Genomic DNA, 19,778 nt, shown 5'->3' with positions numbered 1-19,778 from the left:
TGTGCGGAGCTCGCAGAGAAACGTCACTCACCGTCCACCCGGCATCCGACACATGAAAGAGCCGGAGCTGCGGGAGCAGGTGAGTCCGCGGTGCTCTCTGCAGGCGCTCGGGTCCCGCTGTGAGAATTCTCGCAGCCGGATCCGACCGGGCCGTCTGCAGGTGGCCTAATACTGTGTATACACGGCCGCACCGCCCCGTATACAGCCAGCTGCAATGTTCTGTATCTTCTGACATCTTTCTGTCCACCAGCAGCGACTTTATCAAAATATCTGTGAATACTTAAAAGGGTTTTTCCAGGCAGCATCGACTGTCAGCGCCGGCATACACCGACACCTGTAACTGCAGGCGGACCTCTCATTGATATCAGTGAGCCCTGCGCCTGCAGTTACAAACGCTGGCCACTATACAGGGATCAGAGCACGTGGCTTCCGCTCTAACCCCATTGTATGCTGTCACTAATCATCTATAATCCCCTAGTAGTAAGACACTTCATGGAAGATGTTCTTGTCTCCCTCAGGTTCATTAGGCTCAGGACTCTCACAGATAAAGACGATGGTCCTTTCCATCAATGACCCTCCAAGGATGGGGAAGGACAGAGACCACATGGCTGCCCGGATATTAGACCTCACCCTGGAGATCATCTACTGGATAACTGGAGAGGTGAGAGCTTCACATGATGTCACTCTTATCTCTAGTAATAAACAGGGGAATAACGGGAAAGGTGAAGGATTCTTAGCCTCCATGTAGTGATCAGTGTCTCACCATCCACAGGATTACACAGTAGTGAAGAAGTGGTCTGGTGAGTGTGTGACCCCCCATGTGTCAGGAGGACGGAGCCGGACCCAGAGCCCCATCACTGAGCCTTCACCTCATTCACTGATGCATGAGCAGAAGATCCTAGAACTTACCCACAGGATCACTGAGCTGCTGACCGGAGAGGTGAGCGCTGATGGGAATGGGGGACATTATATAATAACGCCAAGGGAGGAGTCTGGAGGATGACTGTATATTGTGTGTGTCAGGTTCCTATAAGGTGTCAGGACATCACTGTCTATTTCTCCATGGAGGAGTGGGAGTATTTAGAAGGACACAAGGATCTGTACAAGGACGTCATAATGGAGGATCAGCAGCCCCTCACATCACTGGGTAAGAGGAGACCTTCCTTTATTGTAGAAGACAGTTTTGAGGGACGGCTAGTCTCGCCATTGCAGTGTCCAAGACGCAGGCCCACAGCTTAGCAGACAGCAGGGTAGAGAAAGACCTTGTCACGGGGCTCTACCATCTTCCCCGTAAGAGTAACTTGGGACCCGACCACGTTACTGCTGGGGGAGATCACAAGGAATAGTAACCGGAGGTTATCCAATTGTCACTCGTGACGCCACCGTTCCTTCTCCAGGGATGGATCATGCAGATGAATAAAATAGTCCACCACCAGAAGAGTATATTTTGGAACAAAACCGGGAATGGTCGATCTTGTCCATTTACTTAAAGATTTCAATAAAGTCTATAACAGTTGTAGAAATGACAGCTTACAAGAATTATATCTTGGTGGAGCTCGGGGGGTATTTTTACAATCCATAGTTCAAGTTATCTGCAGGTCCCTTCACTCCCGATACTCACTTTCTCCACCGGCAAAACACTAACACTTTACTCCTCTCACTATGAAGCAGTTCCTTTCTCTCAGCACTCAGCGGTAGTACCAAGGATTCCTGGGTTGAACGGGCCCAGGCTGAGCATCAGGCAATCGCTCGGCCTCCTCCATTTTCTCCACTCGCTGACCAATCTGACAGCCTTTCCTGATTGACTCAGACTGACTAACTGACATCTGACTCTCTTCTTGCATTCTTGCAAATTTATATATATATATATATATATATATATATATATATATATATAAACACTATCACGTGACCACAAACAAGGCATTTTCCAGAAAGAACAGAACATTTCAGACATTAACCTTTTCAGTCCTGTAAACATCCAATACACATTCTAATGCACTTCACAAACTAGACACTGATAAGACAGTGACATGAAACAGACATAGGACATTCTGGAGGGGACCCACTAACTCTGGGCCACTACACCATCTTCTGATCATCAGATATATAATGTATTCAGTCTCTCTGGTTATTTCCTATAGATGGATCCAGTCAGAGAAATCCCCCAGAGAGATGTCCCAGTCCTCTATATTCCCAGGGATGTACGGACATCAATACTGAGAAGTGGGAATATTTAGGACACAAGGATCTGTACAATGTTATCAAGATGGAGGATCAGCAGCCCCTCACATCACCGGGTAAGAGGAGACCTCCCTTTATTGTAGAGGACAGTGTTGAGGGTCGGCTAGTCTCGCCACCATCTGATCATCAGATATACAATGTATTCAGTCTCTCTGGTTATTTCCTATAGATGGATCCAGTCAGAGAAATCCCCCAGAGAGATGTCCCAGTCCTCTATATTCCCAGGATTGTCCAGAGGAAGAGGAACATGTCCCACCGGATCATCAGGTAGATGAAGCTGAGATTTCTGCAAATCTTCTACAAACAGATGAATGAAGATTTCTACTACCCAAGTGCAGTGTGTTTTTTTTAGTTTTTACCTTTCAAACAACATTCAATTTTCAGAGACGTGATAATGGCAAACATAGTGATGCATTTTTTTTTGCAAAACACATTGCAATCACAGAAACAAATTGCAGATTCATAAGTGTAATATTGGTTCGGGTTTTATGGACTGATATCACACTCACCCGCATAAATACAGCCTCAAGCTGATAGTCATGTTGGTGATTGTATTTCCTCACCTATTAGCTGCCTCTGTTTGTCCGACGGCTCAACAGCTTACATGTTATTCTGCCTCCATAGTGTAGTCAGTAACAGTCCTGATCCTTCGGCCCCGAGATAACCTTCTCTATATCGAGAGGTTCAGCACCGGCCATCAGCTCCTCTGTCATTGAAAAAGAAAAGGGTTCTACAGGTAGTTGTGATGTCACAGACTACAGGGGGCGCACTAGGAGAAGAACTTCCAACACATTAATGAGCAATTTGGTTTCCTTCATCAGGAGTCGCTGAAGAAGAGGAACTAATTCTTTAGAAACACATTGGGTCTTTTTGTTCCGATGAGTTTAATCCAATTTTTGTTTTCATAGAGAAAGTGATTTCCGTCCGTTGGGATAATTACTGTTACTGACAACACCATGGGGGCAGACAGAAACATGTAAGCGGCTTCACGGGCCGCTCTGTCAGACAAACCATGGCGATTAGTATGTGAGGAGCTACAATCACCAACTGGATCAGTTTCTGTCTGTTGGAGCTCCGGAGTCTTTTTGTGGTAAATTAGAGCTCAGTTTTGTATCTTCTGACAAACTATTTAGGACAACTGATTTATTGGCAGCGACCTATTTAAGAGAGCGCAAGCCGTGCTGTTTAATTATGTATTTATATTGGTGCCATGGTAGGCGGCACCGCCCATTTGTGGCACTCCACTTTATCGGATCCAACTAGACAGTACTGCCAATGTTTTGTAATATTTGATCCTTGGTTGAATGTTGATCCAGTTTGATCACCACTTGAGCAGATCCTTCTCCTTTTAGGGCAGATTGGTTCGTGTCGTCGAGGGGTTTTCCACCTCTGTCTGGATATAAGATAATATGGGGCCTTTTACTTCTTTGTCATCTCTTTACTTTGCAGGAAAGTTCTGGTGGAGCGACGAGTGGCCTCGATAATCCCATATCAGTGTCAGTGAAAGGTAAGAGAGTTTCATTATCCTAACATAGAAAGGCAATGTGCTGATGACTCGCTTCTTAAAAAATATGTGCCTCCACCTTCTCCTCCTAATAGGACACACCGACACCCGTAACTGCAGGCGGACCTCTCATTGACATCAGTGAGCCCTGCGCCTGCAGTTACAAGCGCCGCCCACTATTCAGGGATTGCAGCACGCGGCTTCCGCTCCAACTCCATTGCACTCTGCCACTAATCCTCTATAATCCGCTAGTAGTGAGAGACTTCATGGAAGATGTTCTTGTCTCCCTCAGGTTCCTTAGGTACAGGACTCTCACAGATAAAGACGATGGTCATTTCCATCAATGACCCTCCAAGGATGGAGAAGGACGGAGACCACATGGCTGCCCGGATATTAGACCTCACCATGGAGATCATCTACTGGATAACTGGAGAGGTGAGAGCTTCACATGATGTCACTCTTATCTCTAGTAATAAATGGGAATTATGGGAAAGGTGAAGGATTCTTAGCCTCCATGTAGTGATCAGTGTCTCACCATCCACAGGATTACACAGTAGTGAAGAAGTGGTCTGGTGAGTGCTTGACACCCCGTGTGTCTGGAGGACGCAGCCGGACCCAAAGCCCCATCACCGAGCCTTCATCTCATTCACTGATACATGAGCAGAAGATCCTAGAACTTACCCACAGGATCACTGAGCTGCTGACCGGAGAGGTGAGCGCTGCAGGGAATGGGGGACATTATATAATACCACCAAGGGAGGAGTCTGGAGGATGACGGTATATTGTGTGTGTCAGGTTCCTATAAGGTGTGAGGACGTCACTGTCTATTTCTCCATGGAGGAGTGGGAGTATTTAGAAGGACACAAGGATCTGTACAAGGGCGTCATAATGGAGGATCAGCAGCCCCTCACATCACCGGGTAAGAGGAGACCTTCCTTTACTGTAGAAGACCGTTTTGAGGGGCGGCTAGTCTCGCCATTGCAGCATCCGAGGAGCAGGCCCGCAGCTTAGTGGACAGCAGGGTAGAGAAAGACCTTGTTACGGGGCTCTACCATCTCCTCCCTAAGGGTAGCTCAGGACCTAACCGAGTTACTGCTGGGGGAAATCACAAGGAATAGTAACCGGAGGTTATCCAATTGTCACTCTTGATGCCACCGTTCCTTCTCCAGGGATGGATCATGCAGATGAATAAAATAGTCCACCACCAGAAGAGTATATTTTGGAACTAAACTGGGAATAGCCGATCTTGTCCATTTACTTAAAGGTTTCAATAAAGTCTATAACAGTTGTAGAAATCACAGCTTACAAGAATTATATCTTGGTGGAGCTCGGGGGGTATTTTTACAATCCATAGTCCAAGTTATCTGCAGGTCCCATAACTCCCAGTACTCACTTTCTCTACCAGGAAAACAGTCACGCTTTCCTCCTCTCGCTATAAAGTGATTGCTTTCTCTCAGCATTCAGCAGTAGTACCAAGGATTCCTAGATTGAACGGGCCCAGGCTGAGCATCAGGCAATCGCTTGGCCTCCTCCATTTTCTCCACTCACTGACCAATCTGACAGCCTTTCCTGATTGACTCAGACTGACTAACTGACATCAGACTCTTCTTGCATTCTTGCAAATATTTATGGATTACCGTCACGTGACCACAAACAATACATTTTCAGACAAAACATTCCAAAGATTAACCCTTTTAGTCCTGCAAACATCCAATACACATAATTGTAATGCACTCCACAAACTAGACACTGACAAGACAGTGACATGAGACAGACTTAGGACATTCTGGAGGGGACCCACTAACTCTGGGCCACTACACCATCTTCTGATAATCAGATATATAATGTATTCAGTCTCTCTGGTTATTTCCAATAGATGGATTCAGTCAGAGAAATCCCAGACCTCTATATTCCCAGGGATGTACGGACATCAAGACTGAGAAGTGGGAATATTTAGGACACAAGGATCTGTACAATGTTATTAAGATGGAGGATCAGCAGCCCCTCACATCACCGGGTAAGAGGAGACCTTCCTTTATTGTAGAGGACAGTTTTGAGGGTCGGCTAGTCTCACCATCATCTGATCATCAGATATATAATGTATTCTGTCTCTCTGGTTATTTCCTATAGATGGATCCAGTCAGAGAAATCCCCCAGAGAGATGTCCCAGTCCTCTATGTTCCCAGGATTGTCCAGAGGAAAAGGAACATGTCCCACCGGATCATCAGGTAGACAAAACTGAGAATTCTGCAAATCTTCTACAGACAGATGAATGAAGATTTCTACTACCCAAGTGCAATGTGTTTTTTTAGTTTTTACCTTTTGAAACAACATTTAATAATTATGTTGGTGATTGTAATTCCCCACCTATTAGCTGCCTCTGTTTGTCTGACGGCTCAACAGCTTACATGTTATTCTGCCTCCATAGTGTTGTCAGTTACAGTCCTGATCCTTCGGCCCCGAGACAACCTTCTCTATATCGAGAGATTCAGCACCGGCCATCAGCTGCTCTGCCATTGAAAAAGAAAAGGGTTCTACAAGTAGTTGGGATGTCACAGACTACAGGGGGCGCACTAGGGCAAAAACTTCCAACACATTAATGAGCAATTTGGTTTCCTTCATCAGGAGTCGCTGAAGAAGAGGAACAAATTCGGCAGAAACACATTGGGTCTTTTTGTTCCGATGCGTTTCATCCGATTTTTGTTTTCATAGAGAAAGTGATTTCCATCCGTTGGGATAATTACTGTTACTGACAACACCATGGGGGCAGACAGAAACATGTAAGCGGCTTCACGGGCCGCTCTGTCAGACAAACCATGGCGATTAGTATGTGAGGAGCTACAATCACCAACTTGATCAGTTTCTGTCTGTTGGAGCTCCAGAGTCTTTTTGTGGTAAATTAGAGCTCAGTTTTGCATCTTCTGACAAACTATTTAGGACAACTGATTTATTGGCAGCGACATATTTAAGAGAGCGCAAGCAGTGCTGTTTAATTCTGTATTTATATTGGTGCCATGGTAGGCGGCACCGCCCATTTGTGGCACTCCACTTTATCGGATACAACTAGACAGTACTGTCAATGTTTTGTAATATTTGATCCTTGGTTGAATGTTGATCCAGTTTGATCACCACTTGAGCAGATCCTTCTCCTATTAGGGCAGATTGGTTCCTGTCGTTGAGGGGTTTTTCCACCTCTCTCTGGATATAAGATAATGTGGGGCCTTTTACTTCTTTGTCATCTCTTTACTTTGCAGGAAAGTTCTGGTGGAGCAATGAGTGGCCTCGATAATCCCATATCAGTGTCAGTGAATGGTAAGAGAGTTTCATCATCCTTACATAGAAAGGCAATGTGCTGATGACTCGCTTATTAAAATATATATGTGCCCCCATCTTCTCCTCTAAAAAGGACACTTTGATGATCTAAAGGTTTAAATTGTCCATGGACCGGAGCCAGACAAATGACTTCCTGATTCTGGCAAAATCTTTACAAAAAACCTTGTATACAAAGAAATAATTCATTGCTGATGACAGATCTGCAAATCAAAAGAAAAAAAACCTCATTCAAAAAAAGACCATAAAAACCCATTGATGAGCTAGCAGTGGGTTAGGTCATCAATAGCTGACTGGCCGAGGTCTACTACCTGGGATACTGGCCAGCCAGCTGTTTGCTGGACCGCTGTCGCCCTGTATGGAGCAGGAGGCAGATAGCTCCATACATTATGCAGTGGCCTGGCGTGGTATTGCAGGTACAACTCTCATTAAAAGGAACGTGTCGCATCTCCACAGCACTGTAGACTATGTTTTCGTGCTAGGGGGGACGTGACGAGAAGCACCCCCCGAATCTTTTCGTCCGAGTAGTCAGTTACTCGGAAAAAGCGGTGCTCGAGTTCAAAAACGCCCGAACCGAGTACGCTCGCTCATCTCTAGTTATGTAAGCTTTTTGCTCCATTTGTTGACTCGGAGTCTTCGCTGCATATCTTGAAAGGCTTCCCGTTTTAGTCATTTCCAGCTCCTTCTGGGCCGCGACTTGCTTGTGATTCCCGTCTTATTCGGTTTTCGCTCAGGTCCAGCCAGACATTGACATCTCTGATATTCATATTGTGCAAACAGCTTTTTTCACATCCTGAAAAGTTATGGGTTTCTTTTGTATTTCTGGCTCCTTCCAGTACTATATTTTCTCACTCCCTGACTTTGCACAGAATTATGTCTTGGTCCTTAACCCCTTCTCGATCCAGGATGTATAGTTACGTCATGGAGCGTCGGGGTATGTATGGAGAGAGATCGCAGTGCGACCTCTCTTCTTACAGTGCGGGTATCGGCTGTTTATCAGGTGAATGGCCGATCGTGGCTATTAACCCTTTAAATGCCACTTTCAATTCTGACAGCGGCATTTAATTCCTTAGAACGGCCCCCCGCAGTGAGATCACAGAGAGACATGTGGGTGTCATGGCAGTCGAGGGCATTCTGAAAGGCCCCACAGCTGTCAAGCCATGCCCGTGGGGTGGTTTGATAGACTGCCTGTTAGATCGCAGTATGATGTAATGCTGTAACTTTTTTTTTAAAGGAATTTTATTTAGCCAGAATTAACAAGCATGTAAACACGTAAACACGGATAACTGCCACCGCAGGTGTCAGATTCAGCAGATAGTACATTGCATGAAAAACAGGGTAGAGATAACCTTTGCCTGCTTACATATACATATTTCTTCTTGGCATGCTATACCTGGCTAGTACTTTTATTTCTTTCGCCCCCCCCCCCCCCCCCCTTTAAACTCTTAACTTTATCAGTTATTGCTAAACAGTAGTTTAACCTTGAATAGATCAGCTGTGATCAATCAGGAAAAAAAAAAAAAAAAACCAAAAAACTTAAACTTGGCCCCCCCCCCCCCCCAACCCCTTGGCGCGACTCTCTTAAGAACAACTGTGGGAATAGAGGAGAAAAAATTAGTTTTCTGAGCATAGGGTTTTATCGTAGAAAGCAGATTTAGCAGGTGTCTCTCTTTTTTTTTTTATCCTTCTCTCACCCTCACTCCCCCCCTACCGCCTGGCTTGGCTCTCCCGACGCGGTCGCGGGGCAACTCACCCAGCTATCCCAAATCTTGTCGAATTTTTCAGGGCACCCCCTGGCCATGTATGTCAATTTGTACATTGGGATTTCAGCATTAACGACCCGGATCCATGCGCTCCTAGTCGGCCTCCCAGGGTGTTTCCAATTAAGTAGGATCACTTTTTTTGCATAGAAGAGTAGCAACTTGTATAATGTACGTGTTGCTGCCGCCACCGGCAGGTCTCCCACTAGCCCAAAGAGGCATGTTCCAGAATGCATGATCCTCGGTGCCCCTAGATGTGTTTCCATGAAGACAAGCACGTCTCTCCAGTATTCCTGTAGGACCGCGCACTCCCAGAACACATGCATGACCGTCCCATCCGCCACCAAACATCGTGGGCACGTTGCAGTAGGGAGCAGGCCCATGGTGCACAACCTGGAGGGGGTATAATATATGCGGTGCAGAAATTTAACTTGGATGAGCTTGTCTCTAGCGCTAACCAGGGGGGGACCAGAGCCACCCAGTATATCCTCATCCTCCCCTGAGGTCAGGTCAGGGATATCTCCCTCCCATCTCTGTACGGCCCTTTCGCCTAGCGGGGCCAAGCACTGCACCGTATGGGCATAAAAACTCGACAGCGGTTTGACAAGATTGCACATCTGCGCCAGGCTCTCCAGCCGTGTCATGGATAGTGGGATAGACAGACCTCCAAACTGAGCCCTGGCTGCATCTCGCAATTGATAGTACCTAAAGTAGGAGTTTTCGGGCAGGCCGTGGGCAACCCGTAGCTGCATAAAGGTGCAAAACTTGCCCTCGCTTACTATGTCAGAGAGGACATTAACGCCCCGGCGTCTCCAGAAGGCGGACTCCGGGAAGCGCTGGAAGTGTGGCAGTTTGGGGTTATTCCAGAGGGGAGTGTGTGGGGATCGCGCAGTCTCCTCTGTTGTGGACAGTCTCGTGACCCGTTGCCAGGTCTCCAGTGTCACCAGCATGGGAGTAGGCAGAGGGGCGACCGAGGATGAGGGGCCGCTCAGTAGCAGTCCCCGTAGGTTCTGAGCAGGGTCCACCATTCTGCGTTCCAGGCCCACTGCCGGGTTGTAATTTGACGAGCATATCCACCATCCCGCGTATACCAGTTGGCTGGCCAGGTAGTAGTAATAGAAGTGCGGTAGGGCCAGTCCCCCTCCGTTCGATGGGAGGCACAGAGTCTCCAATTTAATCCTGGGTGTAGTGCCCCTCCACAGTATGCGCAGTACGATCCCACGGAGTTTAGTGAAGAATTTTTTTAGGGACTAACATAGGAGAATTATGCAGTATATACAGGAATTTTGGTAGCAATTTCATTTTTAGCAGGTTTATTCTGCCCACCAGCGTGAGTGGGAGAGAGGCCCAGCGTGTCGCTGCCTCCCCGGCCCATGCCAGGAGGGGGACTAGGTTGGAGTTGTAAAAGGCGGATAGTTCCGCTGAGACCTTTACTCCCAGGTAGGTGGTCTGGGTTGTCCAGCTCAGCGGGGCGGGCAGAGGGAGCTCGGCGGCCGCAGGGTCCACCGCCAGTAAGTGAGTCTTGTCCCAGTTGACCTTAACGCCAGAGTGTGCGCCGAATGCGCCGAATATAATCAGGGCTGCGTCTAGAGACGCCTCCGGGTCTTGGAGGAAGAGTAGGGTGTCATCTGCATAGAGCACTATGCGCTCTTCGTAGTTGTTCAGTTTAAATCCCTTCACTGTTGGTGACGTTCGGATTTGGATCGCAAGAGGCTCTATGGCGAGGGCAAACAAGGCAGGGGACAGAGGGCAACCCTGCCTTGTGCCTCTGCTCAGGGAGAATTGGGCAGAGACATGTGTATTAGTTTTAATGTTGGCCACCGGGGAGTCGTACAAGATCTCGATCCATTTAATAAAAGTTGGCCCGAATCCGAACCGCCGCATCACCGCCCATAGGTACTTCCACTCTACTGAGTCGAAGGCCTTTGCCTGATCTATAAATACCAGGGTGCGCCTCCCACAGTTAGTGTGCTTGTACGACAAGTGGTTAAAGAGCCTCCTCAGGTTCATGTCTGTGCTTTTGCCAGGCATGAAGCCGGACTGGTCCGCGTGTATGATCTCTTTTAGTACCGAGTTTATACGCGTCGCCAGTATTTTTGCGAGTATTTTTACGTCGTTGTTGAGAAGGGAAATGGGACGGTAAGAGCCGCAGTCCGTGGGATCTTTTCCGGTTTTAGGGATCATTATTATGAGAGCTTTACGCATTGTGTCCGGTAGCGCTCCTTCCCGCAGAATAGAATTATATAGTGTGAGGAGTCGCGGGGCCAGGATTTCCACATTTTTTTTATACCACTCCCCGGGGAGCCCATCCACGCCCGGTGATTTCCTATTGGGGAGTGCCTTAATAGCCTCCGTTATTTCTTCTATACTTAGATCCCCATCTAGGTGGGCCGCGCTGTCTCCACTCAGTGTGGGGAAGGGAATGCCACCCAGGTACGCCAGGAGCTGCGCTTCAGTATAGCTCAGTCTGGAGGTGTACAAATCTCCATAGAATTGGGAAAACGTTTGATTAATTAGTTTGGGATCATTTAATAGAGTACCCGTGCCGTCCCGCACCGCCGTCATCGGTGGCAGTGTCTGATCCTCCCTAGCCAAGTAGGCCAGTAAGTGGCCGTTCTTGTCTCCCTGATCAAAAATCCGGTGGCGGGAATACAGGAGTTTCTTCTTGGTGTATTCGATAAGCAGTAGTTTGTATTCCCGTCGCAGGGCACCCAGAACTGTAATAGTTTCCGGGGAGGGGTCTGCTATGTGCCTTGCCTCTGCTAAATCAAGGCGCCTTTCCAGGTCCAAGCGGCGGGCTCCCAGGGATCTTCTATGCTCGGCAATAGCCGAGGTAAAGGATCCCCTGGTGAAGGCTTTAAATGCGTCCCATACCACCAGCTCCGAGGCCGTCCCCTCATTGACTTCCCAGTACATTTCAGCCTCTTGTTCTACATACTCATGCACTTCTCTCTGTTCCAGCCACAGCGGACTCAGTCTCCACATAGGGCGACTGCCCCCAACTCCAAGGTCAAGAACTAATTGGAGCGGGGAGTGATCTGAAATGCCTCTGGGTAGATAGGATATATCACGAACCATAGGGAGGCAGTCCGGGGAGCCAAAACAGAGATCTATGCGCGAGAAGGCATTGTAGGTCGGAGTGTGGCATGAGTAGGCTCTGTCATGTGGATGTCGCGTGCGCCATATTTCCTGCATTGAGTAGGAGTCGGCCCACCCAGGCAGCCGAGCCTGTGTGGAGGCGGCTGGGGTGAGACGGTCCCGCACCGGGTCCAAAATCAGGTTGAAGTCTCCCATAATTACTATCGGGGCCGCCTCAAGGAGGACCACTCGTGCCATCACCTCGTGAAGTATTTCAATGTTAGCAGGTGGTGGCAGGTAAAGATTTACTATCGTGAGGAGACGGCCATGGAAGGTTCCCTGTAGGATCAGGTAGCGCCCCCCAGGATCTATGTGTATTTGGCGGAAGGCAAACTGGGCCGATTTGGCCACCAGTATACTGACTCCTCGAGCGTAGTTGGAGTAAGTCGCGTGATACGCTGAGCCAATTGTTGCTCGTTTAAGCGCCAGCGTCTTTGAGCCCCTGAGGTGTGTTTCTTGAAGTAGTATCATGTGGGGGGAGTGGGTTTTAAGGAAGTCAAAAACCAATGCTCTTTTAATTTTAGAGTTTAGTCCCCTGACATTCCAGGAGACCAGTTTTAAGTATGTGCTAGCCATTTTCAAGGGGGTAGCCATTGTTCCCATGAGTTCTTATAAAGCATCCGAAAGAGAGTCGCGCCAAAAATAACAACAAATAGAAAATTACAAAGCAATTCACATTTACCAGCCTCAAACCAATCCCTCCCCTCCCACCCTACCCATCCCCCCGAACTTTGGACAGGTTTCGATCCCATAACTCACAACTTTGTAGGGGGCGTAAGACCTAGCCCCAATCGAGAATCACCAACAGACTATAACAGAAAAATGTAGAACAGTAATAGCAGTTACGAGCATGAAAATAAAGTCCCCCTGTGAAGAAACAGAGACAGGGTTATGTGATTGTGGGCCGCGTCAGTGTGGGCTATAGGTACCCGGCACAGGCCGCGGGCGCTGCGTAGGCCCTCAGTCCAGTCGGGCCCCCACAGTCTAAATAGAGAGAGAAAAAAAGGGGGGCAACTTTAACGCAGCCCACATCGTTTTGCATTTTCATCATCTTCAGCTGCCGGCCATCTTATCTAGAGTGGAGGGAGAGGGGAGTGGAGGGAGGGGGGTGGGAACGGGAAGTGAGAGGGGGGAAAAGGGGGGGGGGGAGAGAAAAAAAAAGGGGGGGGGAGGAGGGGGGGTGGAGTGGGAGAAAGGGGGGTGCCACCCTCCACCATTATGCCGCAATAATTCTGAGAAAGCAACGAACGGCCAGCCGCATCAAATGCGCATTTGTGAAAGTCTCACGGTGTAGGTTAATTTTGTTCGAGCCAGTTTAGGACATCCTCTGGGTTTTCAAAGAAGTGGGAACGGTTATCCTTGATCACCTTTAGTCTGGCAGGATATAACATGGCGTAGACAAGTTGTTTTGAGCGCAGCATTTTCTTTGCCTCTACAAATTTTTGGCGCTTTTGCTGTACCTCTAGAGAGAAGTCCGGAAAGATGCGGATTGTTTGTCCGTCAACCCTTATCGGGTCTCTCTCGCGGTTGAGCGCCAGGATTTTGTCTCTGTCCCTATAGTTAAGCAGTTTTGCAATGAAGGTGCGTGGAGGGCCTCCGGGCGGTGGGGCTCTTGATGGAATGCGGTGTGCTCTCTCGACGCAGAATAGGGTGACAGAGAGTTGGGGCCGTACTCCTGTTTGAGGAGCGATTCCAGGAAATCACAGGGATCTCTGCCCTCAGCGCCCTCCGGTAGTCCTATGAATCTCAGATTGCATCTGCGCAGGCGGTTCTCCATATCATCCAGTTTTTTCCGCTGCGCCGTGAGGTTAGAGCTGAGGGTGCGCACTTGATCTGAGAGTGGTGTAACAGAGTCCTCTAAGTTGGAGACTCGCGTCTCAACTTCTGTTGTACGTTCTCTCAGCGTTTGGACGTCCGCTCGCAGCAGACCAAAGTCCGACTGTAGTGCGTCGATTTTTTTTCTGTGAGGGCAGAGCGCGATTCTGTAATCGCTTTCAGCACATCGGCGATAGTTGGGCCAGATGCGGGAGGTGAAGCTGGTGCTGTTGCCTCAGGGGGCGCACTTTGCGGGCTGGATGGCGCGTTAGGTCGGGAGTCCGTTGAGGTGCTGGGCTGAGAATATTGCTGCAGCTTGCTAGTTATTTTGGCTTGCTTGCTTGGCGCCATCTTGTCAAAGGATAGTAGTAGGGGATGTCCACCGGTCCAAACTTATAAATGTCACAGGGGGGGATTCATGCGCAGTTTAAACTTTAATGCATAGCTGTTGGGGTGCAAACATAGTGTAGTAGCATTTATGCACCTTTAGCGCGACACTTGCAGGCGGCAGCTCCGGGCTTGGTTTCTGAGTGCGCATGAAGCAGTCGGCCGCAGTCTCTGGGTACCACGTGTGTTAAAAGGCAAGATACGCAGAAAGAGGGGGCCGCCAACCGCCTCCGCACCTCTCTGTTCAGGAGTAGAGTGCTCCCCTGAGGGAGAGTGGCTCCGTGCGCGGTGCTCCCCACTGTGTGCGTGGGTCTCCGCTGTGTTTCCCCTTCACTTCTTTCCCCCACGCTGCCCCCGATCTTTCTCCTCTTGCACCCCTTGTCTTCCCTCGTCTAGGTGGTGTCCGACTGGGGGGGAGGGGTAGAGGGGGCCCCTTAATATGTCTGCCTGTGTGAAGTGCTTACTGCACGACAGGGAGCTCGCTCCAGGGGGTTTCAGTGCCCTCGGCGTGGTGCTACTGTCCAGTAGGGGTGGGGGAGCGCAGGGGGGGGCCGCAGGGTCCGGTGGCCGCAGTCACGGCGTCACTCACCCAGTCTGCTGTTTTGCGGGCCTGCCGTTCTCTTTCCTGCTCCTTCTGTCCGCTCCCCGGCTCTCCTCAGGTCCCAGCAGCTGCCCCCTCCCCTCCGCTGCTCCTCAGGGAGGGTTTGCCGTTGTCTTCCGCGGCTGGCCCTCACTTCCGGTCGGCCGCGTCTGTAAATTTAGGCCGGGGATGCGGCCGGAACTGTAGGCCTCAAAATCAAAAGTTCAGCTAGAGACCCGCAGAGGGTCTCTTTCCGCAGGTCTCGGTCCGGAGGTGCCCAGGGTAATGATTTCGCCGCGGTGGAAGCCTCCAGGCGCGGCAAAAACTCGCCGGTATGCTCCTGCTGCCAGGAGCCCCGGTCTGTGCGTGTGCTCCTGTTGCTGGCTAGCCACGCCCCCCCAATGCTGTAACTTTACATCATGCTGCAGAAGTGATCAAAGCATCGCATTGTGTGGTCCCCTAGGGGGGCTAAAAGAAAAAAAAATAATAATTAGATCAATAAAGTTTTACTAATTGTAAAAAAAAAGAAAACAGTTATAAAAATTTAAATCACCCCTTTTTTGCCATATCTGTAATAAATAAAAAAAAATCTAAATTATAAAACAAAAATATATATTTGATATCGCTGCATCCGTAAAAGTCAGATCTATCAGAGTAGTGCTTTATTTAACCCGTATGGTGAACGTCGTCCGAAAAAGAAAATTAAAAAATAAAGAACGCCAGAAATGCACTTTTTTGGTCACCTCGTCGCCCAGAAAAATTCTATAAAAAGCAATCAAAAATTCATATGTATTCTGAAATGGTACCAACATAAACTACAGGACGTCTCGCAAAAAATGAGCTATCGCACAGCTATGTCTACAGAAAAATCAAAAAGTTATTGCACGTGGAGTATAATTTTAAAAAAAGAAATGTCTTTGAAAAAAATGTAGTACAGCAAAAAATATATATACACGTTTGGTATCGTAGTAATTGTACTGACCCACAGAATAAAGTTATTATGTCATTTTTGCTACAGTTTGTGTGCCGTAGAAACAAGATGCAGTGAAAGATCGCGGAATGTCGTGTTTTTTTCATTTTACTCCACTTATAATTTTTTTAAAGTTTTTCAGTACATTATGTGGTACATTAACTAGTACCATTGAAAAAAAAAATACTCCTCTCGTAAAAAGCCCTCATACAGCGACGTGGATGGGAAAATAAAGAAGTTACTATTTCTTAAAAGGGGGAGGAAAAAAAAGGCTGCATTATAAATGGGCAAAAGTGAAGAAGCTTGACAAGGAAGGGTCGAGGAGGGACCCCCGGTGGCGGTGGACATGTTGGGACGCGGTGCGCCCCTTCCACTGCTAATAATGGTGTTCCACTTGCCAACAGTGTTAATTAGCCATGTTTCAAAGAAATAAGGGGGATTATTTCTCTCCACCTTTTCTGGGAGACCAACAACATGGATATTATTGCGTCTCATACAATATTCTCTGAGTGCAGGGCTATAGTTTATGACTTTACAGCAGTTCTCTGCTGATATATGGGCCGGGTTAAGGATTTAAGGCAGGATGTGCTAGTTGGAGCTCACTAAGCACACATCCGTTCACATCCCGATCAGGCTCCACCCCACCCCCCACCCCCCCTTACCTCATTCTCGGTAGTAACACTTCACCAAGGGTCCCTGTAATAGCACAGCTGTCGTGTGTTGGTGTGATCTCTACATGACTTGGAGCATATAATGTGGTACTGAATATTTCGGGGTGTGCGCCTTAGTCTATTACTCCTCCCAATACTGCCGTTTTTTTCTCCAGCATTTCCATGTTTAACCCACTCCACACGCAGGCCCATGGAGGAGCCTTCAATGTATACTTCTCTCCACTGTACATGTGAACTCACAGGGGTTTTCTCTCTAATGAGGTCTTCCTCCTACAGAGTGTGAAGGGTGTCCCCCATCTCTAATCTGCATTTTCCTCTATTCCACATTCAAAGCAACTACTTTAGGATTTCCATATTAGCGGTAGTAATGCTCCACACACTGATGTACTCTACATATATTCTATTATCTATGTATATTGTATAACTTAAAGGGGTTGTCCCGAGGCAGCAAGTGGGTCTGTACACTTCTGCATGGCCATAATAATGCACTTTGTAATGTACATTGTGCATTAATTATGAGCCATGCAGAAGTTATAAAAAGTTTTATACTTACCTGTTCCGTTGCTGGCGTCCTCGTCTCCATGGTGCCGACTAATTTTCGCCCTCCGATGGCCAAATTAGCCGCGCTTGCGCAGTCCGGGTCTTCTGCAGTCTTCTATGGGGCTCCGTGTAGCTCCGTGTAGCTCCGCCCCGTCACGTGCCGATTCCAGCCAATCAGGAGGCTGGAATCGGCAGTGGACCGCACAGAAGAGCTGCGGTCCACGGAGGAAGAGGCCATCTTCAGCGGTGAGTAGAGAAGTCACCGGAGCGCGGGGATTCAGGTAAGCGCTCCGGTGAGCTTTCTTTACCTCCCTGCATCGGGGTTGTCTCGCGCCGAACGGGGGGGGGGTTGAAAAAAAAAAAAACCCGTTTCGGCGCGGGACAACCCCTTTAATACAAAATAATAATTTGTGGAACCACCTCTTGCTACAATTACAGATGGATGTCCCTTGAGGTGTGTGTCTATTAGCTCAGCACATCTTGATACTGGGATTTTTACCCATTTTCAAGAAAAAGGTCTTCCAATAATTGCATTAGTGTCCAGCAGTCTTCATGTCTTGTCACAGATCCTCAATTGGATTGAGGTCTAGGCTGTTACTCCAAAACACTTCCATATTTCTTTTTACACCCCTCTAGTATAGCTTTGGAAACATTTATAGGGTCATTGTCCTGCTGGAACAGGGGTGCACAACTCCAGTCCTCGAGGGACCCCCAGCAGATCATGTTTTCAGGATATCCTATAGTAAGTACATCTATTGAAGTGTCTGAGGCTCTGACAATTACATCACCTGTGCAATACTGAGGAAATCCAGAAAACATGACCTGTTGGTCTGCCTTGAGGATTGGAGTTGTGCACCAGTGTGCTGGAAGGTGAACCTCTCTTTTAGATTCACCTCTCTGGCAGACTGAAGCAGGTCTACCTTAAGCGTTGTCCTGTATTTAATGCCATCAGTTTTTCCTTCACTCCCGAACACATTTCCATGCCCCATCCATGATGTTGCTACTACCATGCTTCACTGTGGGTGATGGGAAGTGTTGAATTTGTTCCACACATAGCATTTATCATCATGATCAGAAATGCTTCTTCCATATGTGGAAGGAGTCTGTCATATGTGTTTTTTTTGTTTCTGGACCCTATTCCATAAAGGCTGGAATGTGATGTATTATAGCATATGGTCTATAGAGAAAAACCTGTCACTACCTTTATGGAAACTCTACCGACAAAGTACCTACAAACACTACGCAGTGTTTGTGAGTACTTTGGTCTTCCATCACTACAAGTACATGGGCTTTACTTAAATCATATGTTATCCTGCTTTCTTGTAAGCCAACTTTCCTTTATATGTCCTGGCTTGCTTACTATTGTTTTAATAAAGCTTGCTTAATTATAACTCAATTGTTTTGTTTTGGAAAATAAGAAATGTTTGCTTTCTTTTCCAGGTGCAGATTGGATAAGAGGCTCCCCTGGACATCTCGATGTATCTCTATATCAGGAAGAAGATGATTACACCACACAAATAAATTCAATAACCCCTAATGTACCCTTAGTGCTTCAGACCAGCGATCTATTATCCGATGCTGCTGGTCACAATCAACCTTCATCTAACCAATCACTGATTAACAAACATAGACCTGTTCATGGACAAGAGGAACTCTTTCTGAATGGGAAGCATTTTAAAAGGAAATCTAAACTTTCTTTTCAGAACAGAGATCCTAGTAATGAAAGGCAATTTTCATGTTCAGAATGTGGGAAAAGTTTTAGCCAGAAATCAAAACTTGTGAAACATCTAAGTACTCACACAGTGAAAAAGCCGTTTTCATGTCCTGAATGTGGGAAATATTTTAGTCGGAAATCAAAACTTGTGGCACATCTAAGAAGTCACACAGGGGAAAAGCCATTTTCATGTTCAGAATGTGGAAAATGTTTTGGGCAAAAAACTTACCTTGTTAAGCATCAGAGAATCCATACAGGGGAGAAGCCTTTTTCATGCTCAGAATGTGGGAAAAGTTTTACACAGAATTCAAGTCTTATAAAACATCAAAGGGTTCACACAGGGGAGAAACCGTTTTCATGTCCTGAATGTGGGAAATGTTTCAGCCGTAAATCAATCCTTGCGGAACATCTAAAAAGTCACACAGGGAATAAGCCATTTCCATGTTCAAAATGTGGAAAATGTTTTAGCCAAAAATCGTATCTTGTTAAGCATGACAGAATTCACACAGGCGAGAAGCCTTTCCCATGTTCATATTGCGGGAAATGTTTTAGACAGGATTCAAATCTTGTGAAACATCTAAGTCTTCATTCAGGGGCGAAGCCGTTTTCATGTCCTGAATGTGGGAAATGTTTTAGCCAAAAAACACATCTTGTAAAACATCTAAGCATTCACTCAGGGGAGAAGCCGTTTTCATGTGCTGAATGTGGGAAAGGTTTTGGCCAGAAATCAAATCTTGTGAAACATCTAAAAAGTCACAGAGGGGAGCAGCCATTTTCATGTTCAGTATGTGGGAAAGGTTTTGGTTGGAAATCATATCTTGTGGATCATCTAAGAAGTCACACAGGGGAAAAGCCATTTTCATGTTCAGAATGTGGAAAATGTTTTAGCCAGAAAGCAAAACTTGCAAAGCATCAGAGAACTCACACAGGAGAGAAGCCATTTTAATGTTCAGAATGTAGAAAATATTTTATCGAAAAATCAGATCTTGTTAAATATCAGAGAACTCACACAGGGGAGAAGCCTTTTTCATGTTCAGAATGGGGGAAATATTTTAACAGAATTCAAATCTTGTGAAACATCTAAGTATTCACTCAGGAAGACTGTCAGGAAAAAAAAGCTGTGCT

At 47.2% G+C, this 19,778-nt stretch overlaps 3 protein-coding genes across 3 annotated transcripts in view; 2 read left to right on the top strand and 1 right to left on the bottom strand.

Annotated features, from left to right (window-relative positions):
- LOC136620118 (zinc finger protein 420-like) overlaps positions 1-19,778 on the bottom strand; it is a 401,871-nt gene that overhangs the window by 355,175 nt on the left and 26,918 nt on the right. The window lies entirely within an intron of this gene.
- Positions 543-19,778, top strand: part of LOC136620595 (zinc finger protein ZFP2-like) — a 20,052-nt gene continuing 816 nt past the window's right edge. The window contains exons 1-9 of the mRNA XM_066595462.1: positions 543-661; positions 773-940; positions 1,024-1,147; positions 2,145-2,300; positions 2,414-2,455; positions 5,652-5,765; positions 5,879-5,976; positions 7,003-7,060; positions 18,386-19,778. The exon at positions 18,386-19,778 is cut by the window's right edge and continues 816 nt beyond it. Coding sequence (XP_066451559.1) covers positions 554-661; positions 773-940; positions 1,024-1,147; positions 2,145-2,300; positions 2,414-2,455; positions 5,652-5,765; positions 5,879-5,976; positions 7,003-7,060; positions 18,386-19,599 — 2,082 coding nt within the window. The 5' untranslated portion in view covers positions 543-553 and the 3' untranslated portion in view covers positions 19,600-19,778. The remainder of the gene's footprint in view (positions 662-772; positions 941-1,023; positions 1,148-2,144; positions 2,301-2,413; positions 2,456-5,651; positions 5,766-5,878; positions 5,977-7,002; positions 7,061-18,385) is intronic.
- LOC136619662 (uncharacterized) lies at positions 3,455-4,955 on the top strand. The gene is made up of 5 exons (XM_066594427.1): positions 3,455-3,559; positions 3,694-3,751; positions 4,041-4,183; positions 4,293-4,460; positions 4,544-4,955. The coding sequence occupies exons 1-5, from the start codon at positions 3,455-3,457 to the stop codon at positions 4,757-4,759; spliced, it is 690 nt and encodes a 229-aa protein (XP_066450524.1). The 3' UTR covers positions 4,760-4,955.

This window comes from Eleutherodactylus coqui, chromosome 3 (genome assembly GCF_035609145.1).
Source record: "Eleutherodactylus coqui strain aEleCoq1 chromosome 3, aEleCoq1.hap1, whole genome shotgun sequence".
Classification (NCBI taxonomy): Eukaryota; Metazoa; Chordata; class Amphibia; order Anura; family Eleutherodactylidae; genus Eleutherodactylus; species Eleutherodactylus coqui.
The sequence above is the reverse complement of the archived record's forward strand: the minus strand, read 5'-3'. Positions and strand labels throughout refer to the sequence as shown.